The sequence below is a fragment of the Solea senegalensis genome, linkage group LG2, assembly GCF_019176455.1.
Source record: "Solea senegalensis isolate Sse05_10M linkage group LG2, IFAPA_SoseM_1, whole genome shotgun sequence".
NCBI lineage: Eukaryota > Metazoa > Chordata > Actinopteri > Pleuronectiformes > Soleidae > Solea > Solea senegalensis.
Window position 1 is genome coordinate 30,808,481 of NC_058022.1, and position 26,291 is coordinate 30,834,771.

Below are 26,291 nucleotides of genomic sequence, written 5' to 3' on the forward strand. Positions count from 1 at the left end.
ATAAATCCTTACAAGTCAAAATCTGAGGAGTGTGAATATTTAAATCCTGATAGCTTCAGTCAGAGTTTGTAAAGAGCTAGATGGAAAGGGGACTGATTAGCTGCTGAACAGTCAACTTCTACACTTCATGAGGGAGTTCAGGTCTTTTTTAAGGGACACATATGAGGTACTGACACATCATTAACATTGACATGCCTCTGTGAACCAGCCTGGGACTGTGACTTTCACTCTCACTGATAACATTACTGATTTTAGCCACTTAACGAAAGGCTCACCTGATAAAATCTACACTTGATTAAGTCTACAATCATACAAGAATATGTTCTGTTAAGTCTGTCAACCTCTGCACCAAATTATAGAGATAAAATTGTCAATTTCAGCTTGCAGTTCAGTTCAGTTCAGAACACCTGAACTGCTGTTGTCTGTTGCTGCCTTGTTTAGTAAGTTATTGTCACCAATCAATATTATTATACAGTCTATATTATATTATTATATATATATTAATTATAATATATGACCTATCCAACACCAAAATCACAAGATAACACATTTTTGAACTTGGAGGAGGCAACAGTGGATTAATACCTACAGTGTGCTGTGAGTTTCCAGCCGGTAAAGGATGTCTAATAGCAAGATAAAGCCCTCTGTTGAGTAGCTAAAAATGTGTTTTTCCTTGTGTCACCACTGGCAGTCAATGTTTTCACAGTGAACATAATGGTTCTCAGTGCATCGAGACAGCAGCGGATGCACAAAGCTGAGGCAGTGCTGACTATGAGCCTCATAAAACCACACTTAAAAACACCTCAACTGTCAATGAAATGCCTCTGCATACTTTTTGCATTACTTGCCTGCATGTGGGTGACTGCACATACTGTCGTGTAAATGGATAAATGTTGACATTTACTTCAAGCGAACCAAAGCAGACCTCTGCAGACTGGTGGAGAATATGAATTGTCCTTTAGTTCGAAGGGCTGATGAGACGGTTAGATAAGGATTGACGCGTCCACGGACTCACAGGTCAGCTCAGACTTAATGGACATGCTGCCGTTAATGCGTGCACCACATGTGCACTGACCTTATCAGTTTGCTGCTCGTCCAGTTCCGCCCCTGCACTGAGGTTTGGTTCAACCTGCAGATTCCATCTGTCGAGCTGGACCACAGTGCCTTCCTCAACATGAGACAGGATTTTAGACAGAGGTTCATCAGTATAGCCCTAGAACAGAGAGAGAGAGACAGAGAGAGAATGTAAAGCATATAAAACAGGTAAAATTATCAGTTTGTGCAAAAAGTGGAGCTACTAAAACATGGCATTCTCCCAAGTCTTGCCCAAGTGACATGGCACCACCCTGATTCCACACAACATTAATATGCAAATGAATGAATGCAGAATACAACATTAAAGTGCTAAACTTAAAGCCTGAAATCAATTTTATTTGGTGTTTCTTCTCTGGAATTAGTGATAAAAGCAAAGGAATTGAAGGTCAGAGTAAGGTGGCCAGTAATTCAGTTGTCACAGTAGATGACTGCACTTTGTGTCCTCTCACAGACTTTGGCTGGCTGTATTTGTTAGTTTTAGTGGTTTTGGTACACACCCCTCCCCAGTTGAGGGTCCTGGCGAGGTCATTTCCTGTCCCCAGTGGTAACACAGCAACAGGAGGTTGAGGGTTTAACGCCAACTCATCGAGACAAGATAGAATCCAGCCCACCTAGTTAAAAACAAACACAAACGTTACACAGTGGTTCCATGTCTTTGTCACCATTAGACAACATGATGTGCTGTGGGCTACAATGACAAATGGAGAATGAACCATAAACTATTATAATATTTAATATCAGCAACTGAATGCTCTCCAGATAATCTGTTAGGATGATGTGCAGGAGAGTTAACAGTTGACAAACTTCAGTTTCCAGTTGATAAAGACTGGAAAAACAGTAAAAGAAAATTATTTATAAAGTTGCAGCTAATTCAATAATTTATTTTGTTTCAATAAAAAATAATAAATGCATAAAAAGGTCAAATGAGTAACAATTGGGGGGAGTTTACTGGCAGAAGTTGAATATACTTCAATATAATCACCTAAAAATAAAACAAATAAAACAAATCATTTGGTTTTCATATCCTTAGAGTAAGCCTAGAGTAAATATATTTTATTTACTTTACAAAGGCTGCCACCTTGTGTCACCATGTTTCTACAGCAGCCCGAATCTAGGAGAAACTAGTCAGAGTGTGTGTTTCACATTTTGAAGCATAATCTTACAACAAAAATGAAGAATTAGATTATTTCTGGTGTACAAACACCACCTTCATTTCTTACACACTGGACTTGATAAGATATTTAACCCTTTCCAGATTTTTTATATAGTAGTTCCTTTTTTATTATAATAACAACAACAGAAATGTACAGTTTATATTTTGTGTGTGTGTGTGTGTGTGTGTGTGTGTGTGTGTGTGTTACTCCTCACAGTGCCATCTCCTCCACATGCCAGGATCCTCAGGTTGTGGACTTTACGATATAGCTCCAGGCTACAAGATATAGAGGTCGGTTCAGTCAAACAAATCTGTTGGATGTTTATATTTTTCGTGATTTGTGTGTGTGTGTAACCTACCCCTCCTTTGGTCCTCCTTGGCTCAGGTCAAACACCTGTCTAGGGTTCAGATACCACATGAACGACTGCAGGATCTTGGTTCCCTGTCAGACAGAGAAACACACAGAACATTGGACAACTATAGCAGAAAGTAAATGAGTGAACACAAAACTTACTGCTAATTTTCTTAATGGTCTCAATCACAAGTCTCAGTTGAAATAAATACAACTTTTAGGGCACTGCATGTATTGGGTATGGATACTGTAGTGTCAGCTGTTTCCATAAATGCATGATTACAGGTGTCGATGTGTAGTGGACGAGTAAGCTATAATTGTGGCCGTGTTCACACCACTTTACAGATTCTGATTTAACGTCATTCAAACAGGTCAAAAACATGAAGGAGCAAAATGTAACAATGCTAAACTAAAGTATTAATACTGCTAAAATAGACTACGTTTTTGAGAAAAATTTGAAATAATAAATAAATGAATAAATAAAACTTTTGAATTACCAATGTTATCACAAACATATAAAGGGGTTGCAACAGGATTTGTTGTAAAACAGTACATGCATACAGTATTTCTGTCTCTTATAAGAGGTTTGGAAACATGGCAGAAACGTTAACGAGGTTGCTAGTTAGCATTAGCATCTCCCACAACTCCTAACCTGAACAAACTAACCATTATCCTGAATTACACATATATTACTTCTGTTACCAATGTTAAAAAAAACACACGTTGCTAATGCTACCAAAACATATGACATTTTAGTGTTTTCACTGGCAGAGCTTTGACCAGAGGGGTTAGGATGTATCAGTTGCATATCATCGATGTGTAGCATGCTAAAGCTAGTTTTTCCACCTGTCCTGATCACTCCTCCTACAGCAGTAGCTAAGTACTTACCTGGTTTCCTCCACTTTTGGGGTTGACAAACACTAGTAGAGGCTTCATCAGAGGTGAAGGGATGGGTCGGATTATAAACGGCCTCCATTGTCGTCCCTCCTGTCACAAGAGAAAATAACCCGCTGACATCTTTTGCAGCATTGTTATCCAGTCACACCTACTAACCTGAGGCTAGCTTAAAAAAAAACTACAGGAACTAAAAAAAAGGCTGAACAAACTACATTATATTCTGATAAAAAATGTAGGGTTGAAGAAGCAATCATTCTGTAATCAGCTCTTGATTGTTCTGTTTCCCTTTTAAAGGCAAATGTAACCTTAAAATATGGAGAAGTTAATGTTTTAATGGTGTTGTGAGGTTATCATCATTTGTTTTAAATCTATTACACAGTGAATGCTGAAGTGAAGCTCCACTTAGAAAATGTTGTTGCAAATCATATTGCAACTGCAATATCTCTCAGCAATAAACACAATTATATTTTTAACTTGTTCAGCTCCATGATTGAAATCTTACATGTCCTCTCCCTCTAGAGGGCCACAGAGTATACACAGCAATGCAGTACTGACCTCTGCTCCTTTCTTGCTGCTTTTCCTCTTAAACGACGTTCTCTTCTTCTTCTTACTTGACTTCATAGATGACTGCAAGACACAGATGTACTCTTTTGATGTCAGTTTTCTATGCTGGTCGTACAGCAGTTTAGTATTACTATCAGACAGACATGCTATAATAGTACAGGCAAAAAATATAAATATAAAAAGTTACTTTAAAGCTATTAAATGGGCCATTTGTGCAGCAGACTGGTCACAGAGGGATTAAGACTGAAGAAAGGCATTGTTAATGTGACTAGTAACACCTGTGCTTTTCCTAATAACACGCATCAAAATGGCCATTGTGGAAAAGTGTCCATTAGAAGATATTCATGCTTGACAAGACACGCACTGTCAAGTCTCTGGTTCACATAATACCAAACTAGTTTCAGAGAGACTGAAAGCAGTGTTACCTGATGACGTCTGATTCGAATGATCCATGTGGGCGGGACTATGAGGGCGGCATGAGGTCCTATAGGACACGCCTCCTCAATTTGCTGCAGCATGAAGCAGGAAACCTTGTTGTGATACTGAGGAGAGAAACGCAGTGTTGCACTTAAACATCTGTTTTCCACTGCTCAAAAACACCCATTAACATTCAGTAACATTTGGCTTTTTTTGGCATTCACTTTGGGTCACATGCAAACATCTTTTTGAGATGATAAGTGTCAATACACTGTAAATACACTCTAAATATCTACTTTTTATAATCTGGATCACATGCACAATACAGCAGATAATACCTGTTTATTTATTTGGCTTTTAAATGTTAAATAAAGGATATTTATTGTGCTAGAGACAGTGAAATTGAATATATATACATATATATATGTCAAATTCTGCACTAAAATGTCAGCGTTATTAAGTGACTTTTTAAAATGTAATTTGTCAATTCCATACTTTTTTAATGCAACAGCCTTTAAAACCAGGAAAAGTCATCACATATACCGTATCACGATATGACAATATCCAAAATCTAAGACGATATCATGTCACAATATAGATATAATATTGATATATTGTCCAGTAAATGGAATTATATTCCATTGAAGAGGACATGAAACCAGTAACTAAGACCATCAACTTCTCAGAAATGTGTTTAATGAAGTTGTAAATGAAGTGAGAAGTAGAAGCTAATTTTCCAATAAAATTCCAATTTAAACTAAAAAAAAACTAGACATCTTAGTTGTTAGAACTTGGCTAATCAATATATTTTTACAGAGACAGTATTATAATGTAATTTGAGATGTACAGACTTTGAAATTGTTTAACTTGTCTTCAGAAGCAAATAATGACAAGTGAGGAATGAGCAGACTTCTCGTGTCCACTCTGCCGTTGCCTTGTAAAAGTGTTTAAACATCAAGCTTATCGTGATCCCTGCTCCCCATGTCTTAAACACCAGTTTGCGTGTCCAATTTGAAAGCAGCGTTACTTACAGCCTGTTTGCACCAGGAGCAGCTGATGGCAACAATCTCTTTACTGTGGAAACTAAACTTCTGCTGGAAGCCCTGCACAACAACAGACACACAATTAGAAAGATGAAAAAGGGAGTTTATTTGGTGGCAATATGCACACATGACACACAGTGTGTAATCGAGGCACACAGTGAGGCACTAAAGGGTTGTATTCTGCATCTGAATTCTTTGTCTGTGTATTTTTGCAGTAACAGCGATTAAGTGCTATTTAAATGGCAAACACAGGGCCTATGAATCTGCTGGTGCGCAAGGTGAAAATTACCGGTCAATAGAAACTACCGTTAGAATTGACACCCACCTTTCCACACTGTCTACATTTTCCATCTTGCCGTCTCCGATGCACCCAGTGATGACGCACCACGATAGGCTGGAAACAGAAGTAAAACAAACAGAAACAGACATTTTGGCATATGTGTGTATTTCTGGCAGAATGTTATATATATATATATCACACTGTGCATGAAAATACGCCACTGAAACCTATTAAAACTGTATTTCTTTGGTGCCACAGCCATTGGGATACAAAATCATGCATGTCATGCTTCATTCACCAGGTCCTGGTGTCTATTTTTTTCAAACCCACACTAATACTCTATTCTATTTTTGCTGTTTGTTTCTTTTCCCATAATAAACGAGCAGAATAAGTTTAAAGGTAACATTAGGAAGGGAAGATAAAGTACTACTGTTACAATTGCATATAAAAAAACAAAAAACAAGAAACATTTACTGCACTAAAAATAATAATGTGGAAAATCAGTGAAATCCATCCATTCATCTTCTAAATCTCCTACTGTAGAATATGCAGATTGATTTCACAATTGTGGCAATATTATGTATACAAATTGGTATTTCAGGGTTAGGATAGAAATATTTGGTATTGATGTCAGGACCACATACAAGCACATTTTAAACAATACCTGACTGGAATGACTATGGAATAAATTAAAAGGTGAGAACAAACTCCAGCAGCAGCAGCAGCAGCAGCAGCAGCAGCAGCAGCAGCAGCAGCAGCAGCAGCAGAACTTACCTCCCGAATGTTCCTCGAGCCTGACTCTCTGAAAGAAGGTTTACACCGGAAATTGATCTAGAAGAAAGCAAAGGAAGAGGAGAGAGGAGGACGGACGTAAGTACATACGAGTATTCGGGATTCCTGAATCTGTTGCATGAAACGCATGGCTGGCAAGTGAAAGAGGCTCTGAGAGAAAAGCACGGAGCTCCAGAGAGGACACCCGAGTGGAGCCATGACTGCAATGATGTCTACATGTGGCCCAGTGTTAGTGAAGACAAAGTTCACATCCAGGAGAAACATTAGGATTCCCAGGTTTTGAAGAAAGAAACAGAGGTAACGTTTGCGGTATTCACATTTTAACAAGATAAATTTATAGGGATATTTTGATGTGTCATTTTAGAAGAAACTGACACATAGTAACTGCTTAGTGCACTATGTGGTCCTCCTACGTCGCACACCAGCTTGAGACATGAAAAATCGCTCTCACTCAAAACATGGACGCCAGTGGGGACACGTGGAAAAACTATTTTTTTTGCCTATCCACAAATGGTTCACTGAATAAAGCCCAGCTTGAGTCTACATGTAAATAATGTAAATACCACACTTTAATAAACCTGCACCACCCCTTTAAAAGAGATGGTTTCAGAGCAGGTCACTGACTTAATAAAAGTTTGCTTTATTGCTTTTTAAAAAAAAAATAATATCAGGCACATTTAAACATTCATCGTCACGCTCACATTCTTCAATTTTCAAAGATATGATCTGATGAAACCTCTCAGAATGAGCCAGACTTGACCTTCGGAAAACATTCAACGCACTAGATGCTTGGAATATTTCCACACTTTTCAGAATCTCCCCTGAGAGCTGCGTATCTGAAATTCCATACTCTGCCACGCTGACCTACGTTGACAGCAAAGTGTGTCCGCTGGTACAGAAAATTGTTGAAAGTAAACCTACAATAAAGACTTCCTTGTAAAACAGCCACAAACACATTACCAGTGTGTACAGTGTGTGCGTGTGTGTCCCTGTGACCAGTCCTGCAGCTGCGGCCACCACCGTGTCAGTGAACCTCCTTACACTTAAACCAAAAGAGCCGTCCCATCAATCCTGTTAACTTTATCGTACCACGATAATGAAGAGGGGAAATTAGAGGAAGAAACTAAAGAAAGAAAATCACTTGCAATTTAAAGAAAAGAAAATGACCTTTTTACGACAAATAGAGGAAAAACAAGCGGAATTTTGTCAGAGGGTGTGCGTTTGACCAGAATCGAATCTTGATTCAATTCACTCATTTTGTGGATTCACCAAAATCATGTAGAGAAATACATTCTCCATCAAAGTTCTCCCAAATACTATACTGACGGTATACATATACTTTTGCTCCCATCGACAAATACAGGATTGTCCCTGCACACTTGGTAATACATAATGAATGAATTGAAGTGATGTTCAGACACACCCCTCTGGTCTGTGAGGTTATTCGGTCAGACTGACGGTCACAGAGGAAGAGAGAGAAGAGAGAGTGGGTTTTTTGTGGGTCTCACTCTAAAGTAGGGGTCACTGAGTGGCAGCGTGGCCTCCAACAGGATGGCCTGAGAACTGGGAAACTGCAGGTCAGACAGGAGGGCACAGTTAAAGACAACGCACCGTCCATTATTTCAAAAACCAAACTGGATGACAATCATTTAAAGGGTCACTTAAGTGTGGGTGAGCGCTGACTACAAGAACCAGCCTGGGACACAGAGACCCACAGAGAGGGCGTGCACACAGTATAGTCAGCGCTTACTATGGTATGTGTCAGTACCTCATACAACCACACTTAAACTGAACTATTAAAGTGACGTAAAATAAATGAACAACCCATTTTTAGATTCACCTCACGTCAATCTAAAAAGATTAACTAATATTCCTTTTTAATCCTTCTACGTTCTGGCCTCAGTCACCATACGTGTGGTTTGGTTCTTTTATTCTCTCTTCTTCACCTTTATCTGTCTCTTGCCTCGTCTCTGATGTCTTATACCTGCATTCTCGTCTTCATAAAGCAGACTAAGATTAAGGAGAACATTTGGATTCCCTCAGGTCAGTCCTACCTTCTCCAGTTGTTCTATACAGATGGTGTGGGCAACTATCTTGCAAGCGGCACACTTCCTTCGACTGACCGACTTTTGCTGGAAATAGAAAGAAAGAACGCAGTTAGTCGGTTAGTAAAAGGAAAAAAGACAGACTCTGCAATACAGTCCATGACCCCTGGAGGTCAGTGTTGTGCTGCATAAATGGAAAGCTGTTACAGCAGGGGAAGCACATGTGGAATGACAGCTTGATAAAATCAATTTAGTAAGATTGAAAAATCTCCCAAAATGGATTTTGGGACCAATTTTTTTCATCATTTCCCACTTATGATGTCAGCAAGATACAACGATACTGAAGAAATCACAAAAAGCTATTACAGAAAGAAGAAAAGAGGGGCAAAAAACAGGGAAGGTGGCAGATAATTATGACTACTCTGTCTCTCACCTCCTACAAAAATCTCTTTTTTATAACGACACTGAGAATCTTTTTACAGCTTCATCTCTACAAGCTCATTCTTCCTGACAAATCCATTTTAAAGGGATAGTTCTGTAAAATCTGCACCTGCTTCGTATATTTACGCCACTTTATCTTGCCATTTAACACCCTTTTCTGAATGGAAACTTTCCCACGCCAAACTCCATTGAAAACCTTTACAATTTTACATCATGGCCCACAGGAGTTGTTGATCTATTGCTGCCAGTTATGTTAAATACTTCATTTGGATTTACTTAAGACATAAAAGTACCAAACAAGGCAGAAGTAGACTATTAGTTCCTGTGTACCTTGTTAGCGATTTAGAAACTTCAGTTTCCAGTCAGAGAATTTATATCTATTTAAGTGCATAAAATCGTTGTTTTTTTCTCGTCTCTAGTTGGTCACAGTCAGCTCTATGTCAGTACTTCATTCAAACACAATTCACACAACCTGAGCTATCACTTGAAAATACATCCCTGGTATCGAGGAGACTACTACATAGAATAAATCCACACTGCAGCATCTACAGTAAATGCCACTTGCAGAAGACTGCGCTGTTGAGAACACAAAGAGGATGAGACAAGAGGGGGACAAGTGGAAGGAGATAATGAAGAGGGAGGCACTAACCAGAGCTCTGGCTATGCAGTGTTGTTCTCCCACATAGCAGTAATCTCCAGATGCATTTGTCTCAAACCAGATATGATCTCCATACACAGCCGAATCCTGCAGAGGAACACAGAGGGTTCAGTGAAGACAAATGAAAAATATTAATCTTAATTCTGGAAACAGGAGGCAAAATCACTGATGAGGCACAAACTAATATGATGTCTGAGGAATAATCCTCGATCCAAATACTCTGACTCACAGTCCAGTCCACAGTGCTACGTATAGTTGCTTCTGGGTCGGTCCTGTTCAGAGACGATGTGCTGGGTTGACAGGGCAGTGGGGGCAGGCCGGACTTGAGGATCGCTTTCCTGAAAACACAAGAGAAGTGTGAAGCTGTGGTATTTTCTTCTTCACAACAAGATTTGAGTATCTCCCTGTGCAGTGTATCTGCCAAGATACATGTGTATTGTGTAAGTTAATGTTGAAGAAGCCAAGTTTAGTGAAGTCAGCAGTTAGTCTGTGAGTCTAGAGGTGCTGTCATACATGCACCGGAGACTGGAAATTCTCTGGAGAACATTTGAGAAGTTCTGCAGAAGTCACTCTTGACCTTTCGCAGAAATTCTAAAGTCTAAACTCCAGAATTCTCCCACTGCTGTAAACACAACTCGTTTAGACCATGCGAGGTTTGTGACAATGTCCACACCCAATATCTGGGGAAAAAAGATTAAAGTCCAGATCCAGAACAACCAAACTACCACCCATGAGGTGAAGTGAGATGTCCTTTTTTCACAAAAACAAAAACTAACATTTACAAATGGAATTATCGCTGTAGTCGAAATGTGTGTTACTCACCACACTGGCATGTAAACAGGTCTGACACCAATATAAACAACCATATATCCTATAAAGGCATTTATTTGGTATGGTAAAGTATATATTTAATAATGACGTGCATAAAATAAGGTTGTCAAGTATATATCCCTTAAAGATATTGTCAAAGTAATATTAAAAAGTAAAGTAAAAAAAACAAAACTGCACTAATGGCTTGAATAATTCAAACTTTAACTTGAAGAATCTAAACCTGGATTATAAAGAGACAACCATGATCAAGCATCTCTTTTACACAGGTCTACACTTTTAATGCAAGACCTTTCACACAAGCACAAGTTTTACACAAGTAAACGGGATTCTCAATTACAGTGTTTATGGAGCTTTTGGTGTAAATGGGGAAATATTTATGATGACGACCTTTTCCTGGGCAGGGAAGCAGTTTATTTTAGGCACAGTGAGTAACATTGGCAAAGAGATTTATATTTTTTCTCAACAGGGAGAGCATCAATATTGGGTTATTGGAAAAACCCAATATTGATCTATTTTCTTGAGAAAGAAACTTGAATGAGAGGTTGTAGATTAGCTTGTGATTTCCTAATAATGTTGTTGACACAATTTGATATTCAGGGAAAACACACCTGAGGTGACCTATTTTAATGACTGCCCAATCCAAACGGAATCATCCAGTTCATTTTGTAACCCGATCTTTGTGAACATTTATCACTCAAAGAGCTCATTGTCAGGTAGGTGTTTTTCAAGTTGTGTGACACCAACTACTGTATAAAAGCAATTCCTGCTCTTGGTAACTCCTTTGTGGCATATGACAAAAGCAAAAGACTCGAGGGCCAGCAGTCATCTTGCCTATGTGCGTCTGGACCAAATAATTACTCAGTGATCACACAATAGGGTTGGTAAATAATATCACAACTAAGAAGCTCCATTCAACCCTGGGAAAAGACTCCACGGCGAATACAGCCTATGGAAGCCCAGGATCATTTTTCAACTTCTTTATTCATCTGTAAAACAATGTAGACAACTACAGTATTTCAGCTGCTTCTTTTAACAGCCAAATGTGTTTGGGTACCGCAAATCCTGCAACGTGACTCCCATACAACCCACAACAATGACTCAATTTATCAGGAAATAAGTTCAAGCGCAAACCAACACAAGCTCACTCTGCTGTTCTTTGTGTGTTAATGTGTGTTAATGATACATACGAGAGGAAGTTCTCCCATGTGTCCAGATAAGGGTCGTAGTATATGGTTCCCTCGTGTGGCCCGAGAGGTGAAGAGCAGCTTTTTTGCAGTGTTGTTGACCCAGTGGCAGTCCCATGTGTTTCAGATGCTCCGGAATCGGAGCTCAGACTCGCTGAAGACAGCTGACCCAGGTTGGGGCTGGTCATGGAAGTTGGGATGGGATGATCTGAAGTCTGGTGAAGCTGACTTGAATTTAGACGATTATATCGGCCATAAACTCCATATGCTGTCTCACTGCTCTGAAGCACAGTGTCTGCAGGAAGGAGGTGGGTGGAGTTTCGTCTTAGACAGCGAGGAGGGCGAAGTAAAGGACGTTTTTTCTTTTTTTTCGCAATGGCTGCCTGGGTTAGGTGCATTTGAGGTGTAGGCCTAATGTTGGCACCTTTCATTGCTGTGGTTCTGCTCTCCACTTCTTCATCAGTCCCTTCGTCTACATCTGACTCAGAACAGGAACACAGGGAAACGTCTGGCTCCTCCTCTTCCTCATCTGTCAGTCCTTTTCCCATCTGGACCAAACTCGCAAGTAACATAGACGATCCAAGTAAGTGAGGCTCAATGGATTTTATTTTAGAAGAATGTCGACATCGCACAGGCAACCCGTGTTGTACACAGGAAACGCTGCCAGAGGAACGACGAGCGTGGTGAGGTTTGTGCTGAAAGGCCCTTCTTCTTCCTCTCTTGATGGCTCCATCTTCTCTCCTCCCTTCTCTTCCCAGTTCTTCTGCTGCCTCACTGGAGTGTGCCAATCCCAGCCTCTGTCCACTGGCCACCAACAAGCCAACACTGGGCCGTCTGCGCTGGTCACTGCAAACTGGAGTTAAAGCAGTGGAGGGGCGTCTCGACTGGGCTAATGCTACAGAGGGCAGGCCTACACTAGAGCGCCTCCTGGCTTTACTGGCCTGAACAGCAGGACCAGGTTGACGCACTGCAGGATACTTCTGTCTTTTTCGGCGATGGCCGAAATGGCGGTGGAAGAAGAAATCCATCATGATTTAGTGCAATATGGAGGGTGCAAAATATGATTTGGGGCATCAGGTAAGAGCTTCCAGGAAATAGCATCCAAGGCAAATGAGTTTCATTCAATATATGACGATGGTCCAGCATCTTCTGATCAACTACTCGTCCACCAGCTCTTCATCTTTCCAGTCTTCCTTAACAAAGGCTGAAGGGGCAAGTAGGTGGTTTTGTAATTCAAATCCATGTCATTTCATAAACAAAGACATTAACAAACTGTTTACACAAACCTGTCTCAAACAATAATCAAAACTAAAGATAATTTGTCACCCAGACAAATGTTTAATAAATCTGTGCTCTTTTATTCAATCAATGGTTCACTGATGCAGTGCTGCTCCATTCAAAGTCACAAAAAGTCATCAAAACACCACTGGTTCTCACAGTATTCAGTTTATTTGAGCTGTTCCTCAAACAATGTTTACCGACACTCTTGGTGTCATGACTGCATGAGTGGTGCTGTAGCGTCTTATGTTCCATATAAAAATAGAAACTGCAGCTGCTGAGAAGTTCCTCTTAAACCCCCTAAAACATCATCTCATCCCTCTTTTTCCATGAGGAAACACCTTCACATATAATTCATAAATCAATCATTGCCAAATGTTTGTACCTTAAGGTGCATCTCAGTGGAGAGAGTAGGTGATAAGTAAGAGAAAGAATGCTCATGTGGTTTCATGCGTCACAAAGACTTATGAAATCCTCTGGCTCTAAATGTGAGTGCAGCTTGGGTGTGAGAAAGTGTGTAACTGAGACCAACTTTAACCACAGAGGTTGAAGTTGCACTGTTTGCCTGTATATGACTGCTTATTCTGGTGAAATTAAGACGTTTGGAGTTATCTTTTTTCACAATATTGTTGTGTATCAGTACCAAATCGAAGGATCCGGTACAGGTATCAATTTAAATGTGAACAGTACCAAACCTAACTCCTAAATTCTTTTCCTTGACCATATGTTGATTTTTACAATTACAGCCCAAGTAGTACTATGGTTTGATTTCTCTTAAAGGTCCAGTGTGTAATGACTAGTGACATCTAATGGTGAGAGACGGAAGGCTTTCCCAAACTTGCCAGGAAACTACAGTAGCCTTGTGAGACGTTGTTCTTCTTTATTTCCAGATCAAAAAACAGTATCTGCTTAAGTTTTGCTAAGCTTTGCTAAATCTCTGAGTATCACATTATGCTGTCACAAGCAAAAGCTCGGGCTAAAGGTAAACTGAGAATGCACTGTGTGACGAAAACTCTGTAGCTTCACATTACCCAAGAGCCTGAGAACTACAGTAACATCACTCTCTTCACAGTGCTGATACTTACTGCTATATACTGACATTATTGTTCAATATGATACTAGTAATAGTAGTAATAATGTCATAGTAACTTCATAAACAAACCAAAATAATACTCTTGATATAGGAGGATCTACTGCATAAGTATTGTATTAGACAGACAAATGTGCCACTATCAATATTTAAGTTATGTTTATTCTAACTTCACACCAAGGTTATGGAAAATGTTACCAATGAAAAATGACAATGACAAAAACATTTTGTCTGAAAAACCCTTCATTCAAATGACTAGTGTGTAAGAATTATTGACATCTGGAGGACTCCTCTGCTCACCCCTCTCTAACCAAAGGGAACTACAGTTGCTTTCACATACCAGGAAGGATGTCATTCTTATTTGTTTTCATAATAAACTTCCCTTTCAAAAATGCAAAAATACTTCAAACTCTCCAGCTGCTGGCTTCTGTGAAAACATGGTGGCCAAAGATTGCTGCCTCTACAAAACAATGATCATTTTATTTTAAAATGATCATAAACACTACTCGAAGCTATACTCACACTGTTACACGCTGGACGTTTAACTGTTGTTTCGCTCTTTAATAAAAAAGAGCAAAAATAGCTGTGTGGCTACCTTGAATTAACGGAAATGCACAAAATCTGGTTTCAGTATTTACTTCTCACTGTTCCAGTGAGCTTACAAGAAACAGAGTGAGTGAGTCGAGGCCTCACAGCAGACCACACCACCACAAATGAACTGACATCAGAACAACAGATGACAGTAACAAAGAGCGCGCCACCGAAACACACACAGAGTCATCTCTCATGTTAATGAGACACGAGACGAGACCTCGCGCGTGGTAAATGTGTGCTCGGCTTAGAACTCCTAACGACTGAAACCGCCACACACACACACAGACAGGAAGTGCCATCAGCACACTGAAACCTCTGCTGCTCACTTAATCCCACCAGTGACATTAAACACAGAAGAATCCTGTTGCCTAATGCTCTCTGTGAAAGGTCAGGGTCGACACAATGACAGCATGTCAAGTTACTGACAGCCATGGAGTCAACTAACGAATGAATAAAATATTGTTTGGATTTCTTACTTGCACGGAGCAATTAAAGGGCCACTTCACCCGAAAAATATACAGTTTTTCTTTTACTTATTTCCAGAGATAAATGTGTTATTTCATCATCAGACAGTGGATCTGAGATATATTTCTCATTCCCACAACAACAGAGGAAGTTGGGATTGAAAAAAAAAGACAAAATTGACAAAAAGTCGACGTCAAAGTCATTTTCTTTAAAGAAAACAAAAGCCCTACACTGCTCTTTACTTTAAGTACTGTGTAAGTTTTAGGAGTAAAATAAATTAGAAGAGAAATGGTCAAATTAAACAAACACAGCAGCATCATAGGGACTTTAAATTTATTCATTTGACCAAGTGGAAAAAGAAATGTTTAATTAATAAAAAAAAAAAAGCACTTGTGTCCTTTCCCTCTCACCCTCTCTCCTTCCTCCTCAGTGATTTTTCACTTTTCTTTAATTGTTGCCAAAATCAGTGAGTTCAAATTAGTTTTTTTGGTGACTTTTGTGTTAGAAATCCTCTGTTAATGTTTAACCTCAGTGACACAAACTTAGCAGAGGCTGCAGTAGATGAGCGACTCACTTTTGCCTGCAATTAACGTTGGTGAGTCATTTACAAAGTTCAGGCTACAATGAGAAAAGGTCACCAGAGACAGAGTAGTAGATATATCATAGATATCATAGCACAACCACGATACAACCACACTTGAACTATCACCATGCTGCATGGCCAATTACTGTTATCAGAGAAATGAGGCTGGAAAGTGTGCACATCACATCAAATATCTAATATTAACTACCACAGAGTGGCATATTCCTCTGTCCCATAAAGATAACTTTTCTGATTAGTGGTCAGATTAATATTATGTTCTCCCGAGTGTGAACACGTGTTGAAGTCGCTGCATAAAAGTTGCTTCCTTCGTGTCACTTTGATAGGACAGGAAGTGCAGTGAGAGACTTTTCCCACGGACCACTTAGTGGCTTGGGAGCAGCAGAGCCAGCACGTGTCTTGATTGGACAAACGTGTGTACGTCTGTCGTCCAAACATCTGGGTGGAAGTGCACTGCAGTCACAGTTGCTGTTTCAACCGACTTCTGAATTCTTGAGGACACAGTCAGTCCCACAGTTGGGGACATTACACACTTCTGTCAACATCGCAAGCGTTTTAATTTACGGAAAAATAACAGAAATGTTTAAAAGACTGTAAAACTAAAACTTTTTACTTCCATTAAGAAGTAAAAACAGAAACAGGCCAAAATAATTTAGCAACATTTAGCCACTAAAGAAAAGTCTTAATATCTTAAGGAGATGTTGGAAGTTATATCCCAGTGTTAGACTTCCTTTTTCATGTGGAAACAGAAGCATGTAAACTGCTCACTCTCCTACACCAAAGTCCTTAGAGAAAATCAGTGTTTGGTGCAGAAAAGATAATGGTTTACAAAGCAACAAAAACATCCATCTACAGGTAAAATAATGCAGGAAACACATTCTCCAGCTATCTTAGACTTAAATAGATATGGATTTCATGTTCCACACCCTGGCTATAATATCAAAACAAGAGAAAAATGTTATTGAAAACCATTACCAGGCTTCTATACAAACACAGATTTAGTTTGTCAGCTGTTTAGACAGATAAAACTCATCTGAGACACAAAAACACAGAGCTACGCATGCTCTGCTGATATATTAATCTGTTTCAGAAGCCTCCAGAGCTCATACATCAGCTGCATTTCACTTGTAGTGGTTGCAATGTCACTACAGAAGCACAAAAAAAGAGTTTGTACTGGATTGACCTTTCATGAGCACGTGCCTTTAATAACTAAAATTGTCCGGGCCAATTTTCTGCATCATTATCCGATCGTTACAAGACTCAAAAATCAATGTCAGCCTCTGAAATCTGATCTGCTCAGTGATGATTCTTTTACATGTCGTCAACAAAGAAGGCTTATGCATAAAAATGACCCCTTACAGTTTTACACTGCTTTTCTCTGCGACTTCTCTCCACTAAACCACTCTCTGTGTTGCTGTTATGCAACAGATGCCTTCCACGATGATAATCCTCTACCATAATGGGGAAGAGCGAGGGAGGCATGAGATGAGGAGACGTCAGTATTGGAACATGACCCACCTGGGTGTGTGTATTTACATGTCAACAAAGCGAAACGCTCTTTGTTTGGTCGAATGTCGACTGATAATTAAGTCCTTTTAAAGACAGAGCAACCAAGGATGAAGCAGTGTGCAGCCAGATTCTCGGGACCCTGAAAGTGATCTTTCATTTCCAAGAAGTCCACTTATTTTCATGACTACGCTGTCAACCTTTAACCTTCCTGAATCTGGATCTTGTCTTAACATTACATTACATTACATTACATTACATTACATGTCATTTAGCAGACGCTTTTATCCAAAGTGACTTACAATGGAATTGAGTACAATCAGCTAGGGGTGGAGTCGAACTTGCGACTATTGCGATCATGATGTCTTTCGCACACAGGGTACTGGTCTTAACCAGTTCAACTTGAGAAGTTCAAACTTAAAGGGTTTGTTCGGTTTGTCATGGCTGCCAGGAAAAATAGACTCTGGCCACTTGCTCACCTAATAAAATGAATGTCAGCTGAGGTTGCTCTATTTTAGGAATATGTTTGCCGCTCTATTATGTTATTAGCCATTGTTGCACCAGTTCCGTCATAGCAGTTACATCCTGTCAGATTATGTTTTTGATTAACCGTGAAGTTACAAGGTAGTTTAATACAACAAGGTCTCTTACCACAGTTTTTTAATACTAAACATGTTTGAGTTAGTGACTGAAATGTATTAATCAGCAATAACAACCAAACTGCTGCTCTCCTACTCTGTACTCATTACTTTATCACAGTCACAGATTTCGGGCCAATTTTTCTCATTAAGGTTGCTTGAATTCCAAGTTTTACAATAACCTATTGGAAGGAATATCTTTAAGTTGTCTTCTCTTCAGGGTTGATGGCTAAAGGAACCCACTGGAGCCTGTATTAAGCTAAAACCAAAGCATGCTCGTGGTATCAGGCCTAGTTTCTAGGTTTCCAAACATGGTGTCACTGAAGTGCTTGGCTAAATCTAATAGGCTTCTCATAAAATGATTACCACTAAACCAGATTTCATCCACTAAAAATGGATGGTAACGTCAATCAAGAAGTAAGAATATAATGGCAAAACACCAGGGGGCGACTCGGCTGGGCTGTCATTCAGACATGGATATATGGGGGTTACAGCCTGAGCCATCCATCCATGGAGGACTCACAAGAATACTTTTGTTCTAAGATTAAAAACAACAACAACAACACAAAAAAAGTAGTGTAAGACCTCAGCCGAAAGAACAACCAGCTGACACTGACCTTCATGGAAAGCAGTGTGTGCTTCTTTGTGACACTATCCAGAGCTCTGTGCCTTTGTATTAAATATTTACATAAACACAGTAGTGTAATATGCAAATGTTTGGACATGAAAACTGCTCCGCAGCCAAATGTACTGACACCAAACTTTCCAAAGAAAATGAGAGCGGTGGGAGGTTTAACACCTTCACAAGGCTCTGACATGTTTATTGTAATATGACATATAGTATTATCTGTCGACAATATATCAGTTCCAAAATGGAATGTGATGTATGCCTCAGCCTGCTGCTTCTACTACACACAGGACGAATGGAAAGGTTGAAGCTCGGTTTGGCCACAGGCTCTGACCTTCAGAGTAGATGTTGTACGCTGCTGAATGGAGCTACTTTCACGCGCCACTCAACTTGCATGCGGCAAAAATAGAGAAATATTCAAATCGTCAACAGCAACTTGAGCAACAGTTCTCCTCCTTTGATAATGCAGTTCTTTCGGCGATCAGTGTTTTTAATTCGGCGCTAGTTTGCTCCGGGACTATTCAGATTTTGTTCACAAGTAGGTAAGAGTCCGCCACGTGAACGTGCTAGACCAATGCGGTGACTGCTTCTTGTAAACGGAATCCAATATGGATCCATGGTTTCAGAAGGTAGTAGCGACGATGAGGAAAATACAAGTATAAACATAAAGAACAAACATGCAAATAGACAATAAGGTGATCTAAGAAAAAGTGTCTTAAATGCTATTTCTATCTGGGCATAGCCTATGTATTTTTACAGGTTACGACCCATAAATGTATTTGCACCCTCCATAAATGTGTATATATACTTCCCCGATCCCTCCGCTTACAATATTATTGCACTGTATTCTAAAGATTTATTCTGGCATTGGTATTTCAGCAATGGATATGCTCTCTGGAGGCTTGTTTATTTGGGAGATGCAGGCGTATGGATGATTTCCAACAGTTTTCTTACTCACCTAAATGCATTTTCTGTAAGTATCTTTGAACAAAACCATCTGGTAATTTACTAATGTAATGGATGTGAATAAAAAAAATTGCCACTTGGGGATGGTTCTTTCGCAAGTTTATTATCACAAGAACCACAAGACGACTTGTGAAACCGTCATCTTTGTGAGCAGTTAGAGCAGATGTCATTTAGGTTCTTTGGTGTTATCTCAGCATACTGTATGTATGGTACAGAATGAGGGTGAACACTGATCAAACAGGAAAAAAACACCATCTTCATGTATAATAATTGGGAGAATCTACTTTTGGAGATGACAGTTGAGTATTTTCCTCACCGTCACTACAGCTTTCTGCGACCACAGAGTGATCCATTTGCAAAAAGCAGTCACCATATCGGTTCACCACTCGTGAACAAAATCTGATTACGCCCAGATCGAACCAGTGCCGAATTAAAACACTGGTCACAAAAAAAGTGCAGGATTATATTATAATTTTCTTCCTTCTACACAAACAGATCTTGTAAATCAAGTAAGAATTATGTATGAATGTTTAAATGCAAACTCCCCTAAGAAGGTGCAATACATGCAGAAACTGAGAAAGCAGAATGGAACTCCATTATTCATTTGATGAGTTACACCTGTAATTTTCCCAGCGTTACCCATCTGCTGTGCAAAGGGCCCATTTTCTACAACAACATAGAATTACGTTTAACAACAACGTCTTTCTTACATTCATCGTCCACCATTATTGGCTGCTCCACCACTGGTGATCAAATTCAAAAATAAACAAGCCTTTTTCTTAACTAAGTGTTTTTTCTGAAGTACATCATGGACAGGACAGTTGCCTGGCTGTTGCCACTTCAACTGAAATTAATATTTGGGATGGTAGAGCCATAATATTCTCTATTACGCACTAAAACTTGATCTAAATTTCTCTCATACTGGATATGGTGCGTGTTTACCAGGCCCACACATCTTTCCTTTCCTTTCCCTCTCAGGTTGGAGATGTTTTTACTCTAAACAGAAGTTCTTATTAACAACCGCTCTCTCTATTATCAGTCTAAATGGGGACATGTTTTTAGTCCAAACACCTAAAAAGGGATAGTTCATGGTTTCTTGACGTGAGATAGTATAAGGCACTGACACATACCCAGCGTACCAGATTTTAGCCACTAAACAAAAGGCTGATCTATTACAAATCTATCTTATCTCACAGTTAGACAGAAAACTGATGCTTGTGACACCCTGTAAACAAACTTGACACTCTCCTGAACCAAAGTCCAAAGAGGAAGTCAGTGATTTTACATCACAGCACACAGGAGTTGTTGATCCACTGCTGGTTCTTTCAATAAGTTCATATTTGTTTTTTTTATTTCAGTGTTTGAAATCCTTCATTTGGATTTACCTCAATGACTCAAACTTACCAAATAAGGCAGCAGTAGACCAGCAGCTCATGAGTCCCCATGAGGTAAAAACACACATTTTCTCTATGGACTTTGGTGCTGGATTAAGTCACGATCCGTTTACCTCTTCTTAAAATTAATTACCCACTGATTTATTTAGTTGTGTCTTGTCATGCTCTTCTCTTGGGCCTGAGCCAAAGTTAAAAAAGCATAAAACACCATTCTCCTTGTACGTCTCCCTTAAGTCCTGAGAAAAACATCTGTCTCTTGAGCTTCTCAAAGCTCCACTGCGTTCAGAATCTGCAGTCTGCTACTGGACTGTTGCTGTAAGCGCTGCTGAAATACCAGTGGTGTGTTTATACCAGCATTCAGTCATGTCTGGTCCTGCTGTTATTACAGATAATCACAAAATTTCCTCGACATGTGTAAGGACTCGCTTCTTTTGTGTGTGTTTTTTTTCCACCGCTGAAGGAGTAAAGCAGCCATTCCCAAACATAGGAATGCTGCAGCCCTATTTACATTTGGGAAATTATCTGTGACAAAATTCACACGCACGTTCCTTTTTCCACCTAAAAGCCACCACTGGCACACAATGAAGAGACCCAGTTTGAACACGAGTGGCCTACAAACCCAATGACACCTGTAATTCTTGACTGTTGATGAAGAGATCAGACCATAGAAGAAGAATTTTAAAACAATTTAAATCAAAGGCTTTACTTTATTTCTGCCACATGTGGATCTTTTTCATTGCTTTTGATAGAAGTTGAGAAGTATTCAACTTTCCAACAGCAGCCATGCCTTTACACAGCCACTTTCAACTGCTTGTCTCATAAAATCTACGTCTGCTCACAGTCAGACAGTCTTTTATAACTATAAACTGAAGTTTACGTTGCTTTCTAAAACACTCCCTGCACCAAACTCTGTAGAGAAAATCAGTGATTTTACACACTGAACACACAGGAGTCATTGAACCACTGCTGTCTCCATCTGTCTCCAAGTGAGAGGAAGAAAATACTGTCATATACTGTACATTTTCTGAAGATATTACAGACTAAGACAAGAATACATTTTATTAGGTGAGCCTCTTTTGGTAAGAGGCTAAAATCTGTTTTTCCTTGTGTCCCCACTGGCAGACACTCAAGTTCAAGTGAGGCTTCTTGTCTCAAGGCTGGTTTTGGTGCAGAGAGCATGCACAGCATTCAGCCCTCACTTAATATAGATCAGTCACACCTCACGCAACCACACAAAAAAAGGAACCATCCAACAATAATCACTGTACGACGGAAGGATATACCAGCAACTCCGGTAAATGCTAAATGCATGGTACACCATAATAATACAACTTTGTGTGCACTGACACTTCCACAAATGATTTGAAAACTAAAGCTGTGACAAACACTGATGTGTTTCCATTGACATGTGAACCACTGAGGTAACACGACCTTTGCAATGGTAGGTTTATTGTCATAGATGAAGAGGAACACAGCACTGCATCAGACCACTGACTAATCTGTTCAACCAAACTGGTGATAATCCAGCACAACATGAAGCAGCACCAGATACAGATTACTACATCTGCCTGCTATATTCTAGTCTAAACAATCTACTTTATTGTCATTGTACTAAAAGATTAGGAAATAAGAAGCCGACCTGAAAAAGAAAGGAGGTCTATCCATCCATGCCTCCACTCTTGCCTCGCACTAAACCACGGTCAACAGTGACATCGTGAACAGAGCAGAGAGAGAGAGAGAGAGAGGGAGAGAGAAAGTGGGCGTGACCCAAACAGGGAGCAAGCCTGAGGACGAAAATAACTAAATGCACTTCCTCGACAAGCTGAGTGCAGAACTGTCTGATGAATGTTCACACACATGCACACACACACACAGTGAGAAAGAGGAAACGGAAAAAGGCCCGTGAAAGAGCAATAGCGACGTGACACCGCTTTCATGCGGCACTCTGTTTGCGTGTAAGTCAAAAAGGAATGCGGTATTCTAAATAGATGGGGATTTAACTCAGTAATCATTTCATCACCTACTGCATTTGTGCAGTTTTAACAATTAAATCTTTAATCTTATTCAAAGTTTTTTTTTTTTAAATTACTATGTTTTCTTTCCCGTTGTTGTACAGTTGCACTCCCAAGAGCACAATTTAGACTCCGTCGAACTCTGCAACACTTTAAATTTTAGTTTGCTTTGACCTTTACTCGCCTCCTGTTCCTGACTGGATGTAGCCAAAACAGGGTCAGCGGTGTCAACCTGAAAAATGTGTCACTTAACACTCTGCTCTCATGATGTCCCGCACCGGTCCAATTTTCTTGTGTCACAACATCACCATATTTTGTTACGCAGTGTGACTGTTAGTCACCGTCTTTATGGAGACGTTTCTCCTCCAGCTGCTGAATCACATCACTAAGCCAACGGCTTCCTCTTTGATGGTATCGAGAAGTCCATTCACTACCAAAACAAAGAAAAAGTAGCACAAGCATGCGTGGAGACAAATAAACAATGATATCATGTAAAATGATAGATGGAGTTGTGACCACAAGCCAAGGACGGACGACTCAAACCTTTAGACATTGCATGACTCATTAATTGTCCAGTGTGTGATAACTAGTTAGATTTAATGGTGAGACTTCTCCCCTGAAACACAGACTCTGGCTGGTCTATCTATTCACACTGCTGTAGAAGCATGATGGCACAAGATGGCGACGCTTTTTTATTTATCCATCTATTGTCCTTATTTCCAAAAAATAGAAAGTCAAAGACATAATTCATATATCCTTTGAGTGTGGGTATAGCTTCCTTAATGAGACTTGACTTGAGTTGAAACAATTACTCGATGAACCGATGACTAAATTAATCGCCAATTATTTTGATTAATGATTAATCGGTTTGAAGCTTTTTTTCATTATTAAAACAAGATATCTGATCGTTTCAGCTTCTTATATGTGAATATTTTCTTCACTTTTTGCTTCTTCCACTGATCAACTTTTTTTTAACATTTTTTCTGACATTTTATGGACCAAACGATATCGTGAAAATAATCAAAAGATTAATCAATTATGAAAATAGTCTTCAGTTGCAGCTCTAGACTTGACGTATCTAACAACATGTCTTGACGTCACCAGATAGTTTTTTGGAACGGGTGTTGCTTGAGGAGTTTGTAGGCCTAACACTGAAGAAGAACTTTAACAAGTGATTGAGACCATAACATTTCATGTGAGAGGTCTTTTTTTTTTTTAGGACACAAAACTGGACACTGTCCCTTTGATAATCAAACCAATGGCAAACTAATAATGAGCACAAGCCTCTGACCACAGCATGTGAACACGACACAACATCTTCTGTCTTCTAATCAGGCCCCAGACGAGGCAAATTAGTTGCAAGTGCTGCACAATAAGACTGTGCTCCCCACCCGTGAACACTGACAATGGCTTCATGGAGTGTCTGGTCAAGCTGAAGGCACAACTGTCACCGTTGTTTCTGTTGGCATGACAACAGCAGCCAGCCCCTGTTGCTGTGGGAATCGTGTCCCCTGTCCACATGATGACGAGCGACCCGCTGGCAAGGTTATACACACAAGAACACACACAAATATGATCCTTATCCTGCCCTGATTTACCGGTACAGCAGGAAATAGCACAGTGGGAAAAACCCAGGCCAGATTCTTTCTCAAATGTGTGAACTGCATCTTTAATAAGATCTGACGCCTTATCAAATTAGCTTCTTATCTAAAGTCTACAGATGTGGAAAGGGTGAGAGGTGATGGTCTAGTTCGACGTCACCACATTTATTATAAGTGAGCAAGGTTAGAGTCTCTACAGCAGTCTAAATTAAGGTGTGTGTGTGTGTGTGTGGTCTCTGTACAGCATTATTCATTCAAGTGTGTTTACACATTCACATTCTGGAGACGTGCCTTCCTTATTGGGGAAAAAAACTGCAAGTCCACATAACATACATCATCTAGTTTTATGGTTAGGGCATGTTTAAAGTGCTGATAAGATTAGGTTTCGATTAAAGCTATAGTAAAGTTGACGGTAAAGGTAAATTTAGATTAAGGTCAGGTTTGGTTTAAATTAAGGTTAGGTTTATAGTGAGGTTAAAAAAAGGTTAGTTTAAAGTCCCTGTAAAGTGATAAAATGATCACTTCTGACCACCTTACCTAACTTGAGTGATTAAAAAAGTTACAAACAAGGTTTTAAGTCTGGTCCACCCTCTCAAGTGGGGACCAGAGTTAGCGAACGTCACAATTTGTCAGTCTTTGTATAGAATATTAACGTAAACTCCCGGGTAACCCAGACACCCAAACCCCAAATGCTCCCCGGGCATAGACAAGTGTAGCCCCCTGTTCCCCTGAGTGACGTCAGTGCCTCCCAAAATGCTGAAATCCCAGACAGCAATTGTGGAAGTCCAGAACCTGGTCCCGCTCACAAACGTTTATGTAAAACATACAACAAGCCATATCCTTTACTTTATTATAACCTGCACATGCAAGTTTGACATGTGTTCATTAAATTAGGTCCTTGCTTGTATACAAAAAAGTAAAATTACAACATAAATAAATCATTAACTACAGCTCTCTTTGAAATGTATATTGGAATTCACTGAGAGATTTGGGACTTATTTGGACGGTTGAAAATACTGTGACACCCCAATGTTGAACTGATGGTGGCGCCAGTCATTAGCGGCACCTGCAGCCTCACAGCAGCACCTCTTTCTGTTCAACTTCATTTCCTCAGTGTCAGAGCTTTTCTGTGCGTTTTTACATCCAGGTAACAGACATTTGCGGGACATAGACATCTCAACTAGCTAGCACAACAAAGGCAGTAGTGTAGAAGCAGGTGCAGTGACTCACTTGTAAAAGCATGCTGAGGTTTTTTTTTATTGACACCATGTTTGAGGAGGAGTTGAGCTCACTATGGCTCCTGTGTGTCTACTGGAGAGAAACTATTTTCAGCTTTAACTCCAGAAATATTTACGAGTACACGCTACACATGTCATTTTTGTTCTCGGCCACTATTTTCTAACATATATAATGTGTGAAGACAAGAAATGCTGAATTTGCTTACAGGATATTTAAGTTAATAGTAGGTCTAGAATTAAGCGATAGTAAGGTGAGGTTGAAGTTAAGTCCTCCACTACTGCCTTTGTTTTGCTAGTTAGCTGAGATGTCCATGTCCCACTAATGTGTCTTACCTGCATGTAAAAACACACAGAAAAGCTCTGACACTTCATCTAAAAGATGAAGTATCTAAAAGGTTTATGTTAGGGTTTGGTTAAGAGTAAATTAAGGTTACATAAAGGTTTAGTGTAAGTTAAGATTTAGGTTAGGTTTCAATTAAGGTTAGGTTAAAGTCTAGCTGAAGTTCAGGTTTAGGCTAGAGTTACAGT

The 26,291-nt window shown here is 39.6% G+C and overlaps 1 protein-coding gene across 6 annotated transcripts in view; it reads right to left on the reverse strand.

Moving 5' to 3' along the window:
* LOC122765483 (diacylglycerol kinase zeta-like) overlaps positions 1-26,291 on the reverse strand; it is an 80,733-nt gene that overhangs the window by 42,207 nt on the left and 12,235 nt on the right. For 3 of the 6 annotated variants that reach the window (XM_044019740.1, XM_044019742.1, XM_044019744.1), the window contains exons 1-16: positions 22,552-22,623; positions 11,756-12,956; positions 9,967-10,075; positions 9,729-9,824; positions 8,648-8,725; positions 8,102-8,164; positions 6,576-6,632; positions 5,847-5,915; positions 5,510-5,581; positions 4,487-4,603; positions 4,053-4,124; positions 3,489-3,587; positions 2,608-2,690; positions 2,464-2,524; positions 1,593-1,706; positions 1,076-1,213 (exon numbers count right to left, since the gene is read on the reverse strand). In XM_044019740.1, coding sequence (XP_043875675.1) covers positions 1,076-1,213; positions 1,593-1,706; positions 2,464-2,524; positions 2,608-2,690; positions 3,489-3,587; positions 4,053-4,124; positions 4,487-4,603; positions 5,510-5,581; positions 5,847-5,915; positions 6,576-6,632; positions 8,102-8,164; positions 8,648-8,725; positions 9,729-9,824; positions 9,967-10,075; positions 11,756-12,783 — 2,256 coding nt within the window. In that variant the 5' untranslated portion in view covers positions 12,784-12,956; positions 22,552-22,623. Of the gene's footprint in view, positions 1-1,075; positions 1,214-1,592; positions 1,707-2,463; positions 2,525-2,607; positions 2,691-3,488; positions 3,588-4,052; positions 4,125-4,486; positions 4,604-5,509; positions 5,582-5,846; positions 5,916-6,575; positions 6,633-8,101; positions 8,165-8,647; positions 8,726-9,728; positions 9,825-9,966; positions 10,076-11,755; positions 12,957-22,551; positions 22,624-26,291 lie in introns of those variants that run through there. The other 3 variants (XM_044019745.1, XM_044019746.1, XM_044019741.1) reach the window with 2 other exon arrangements.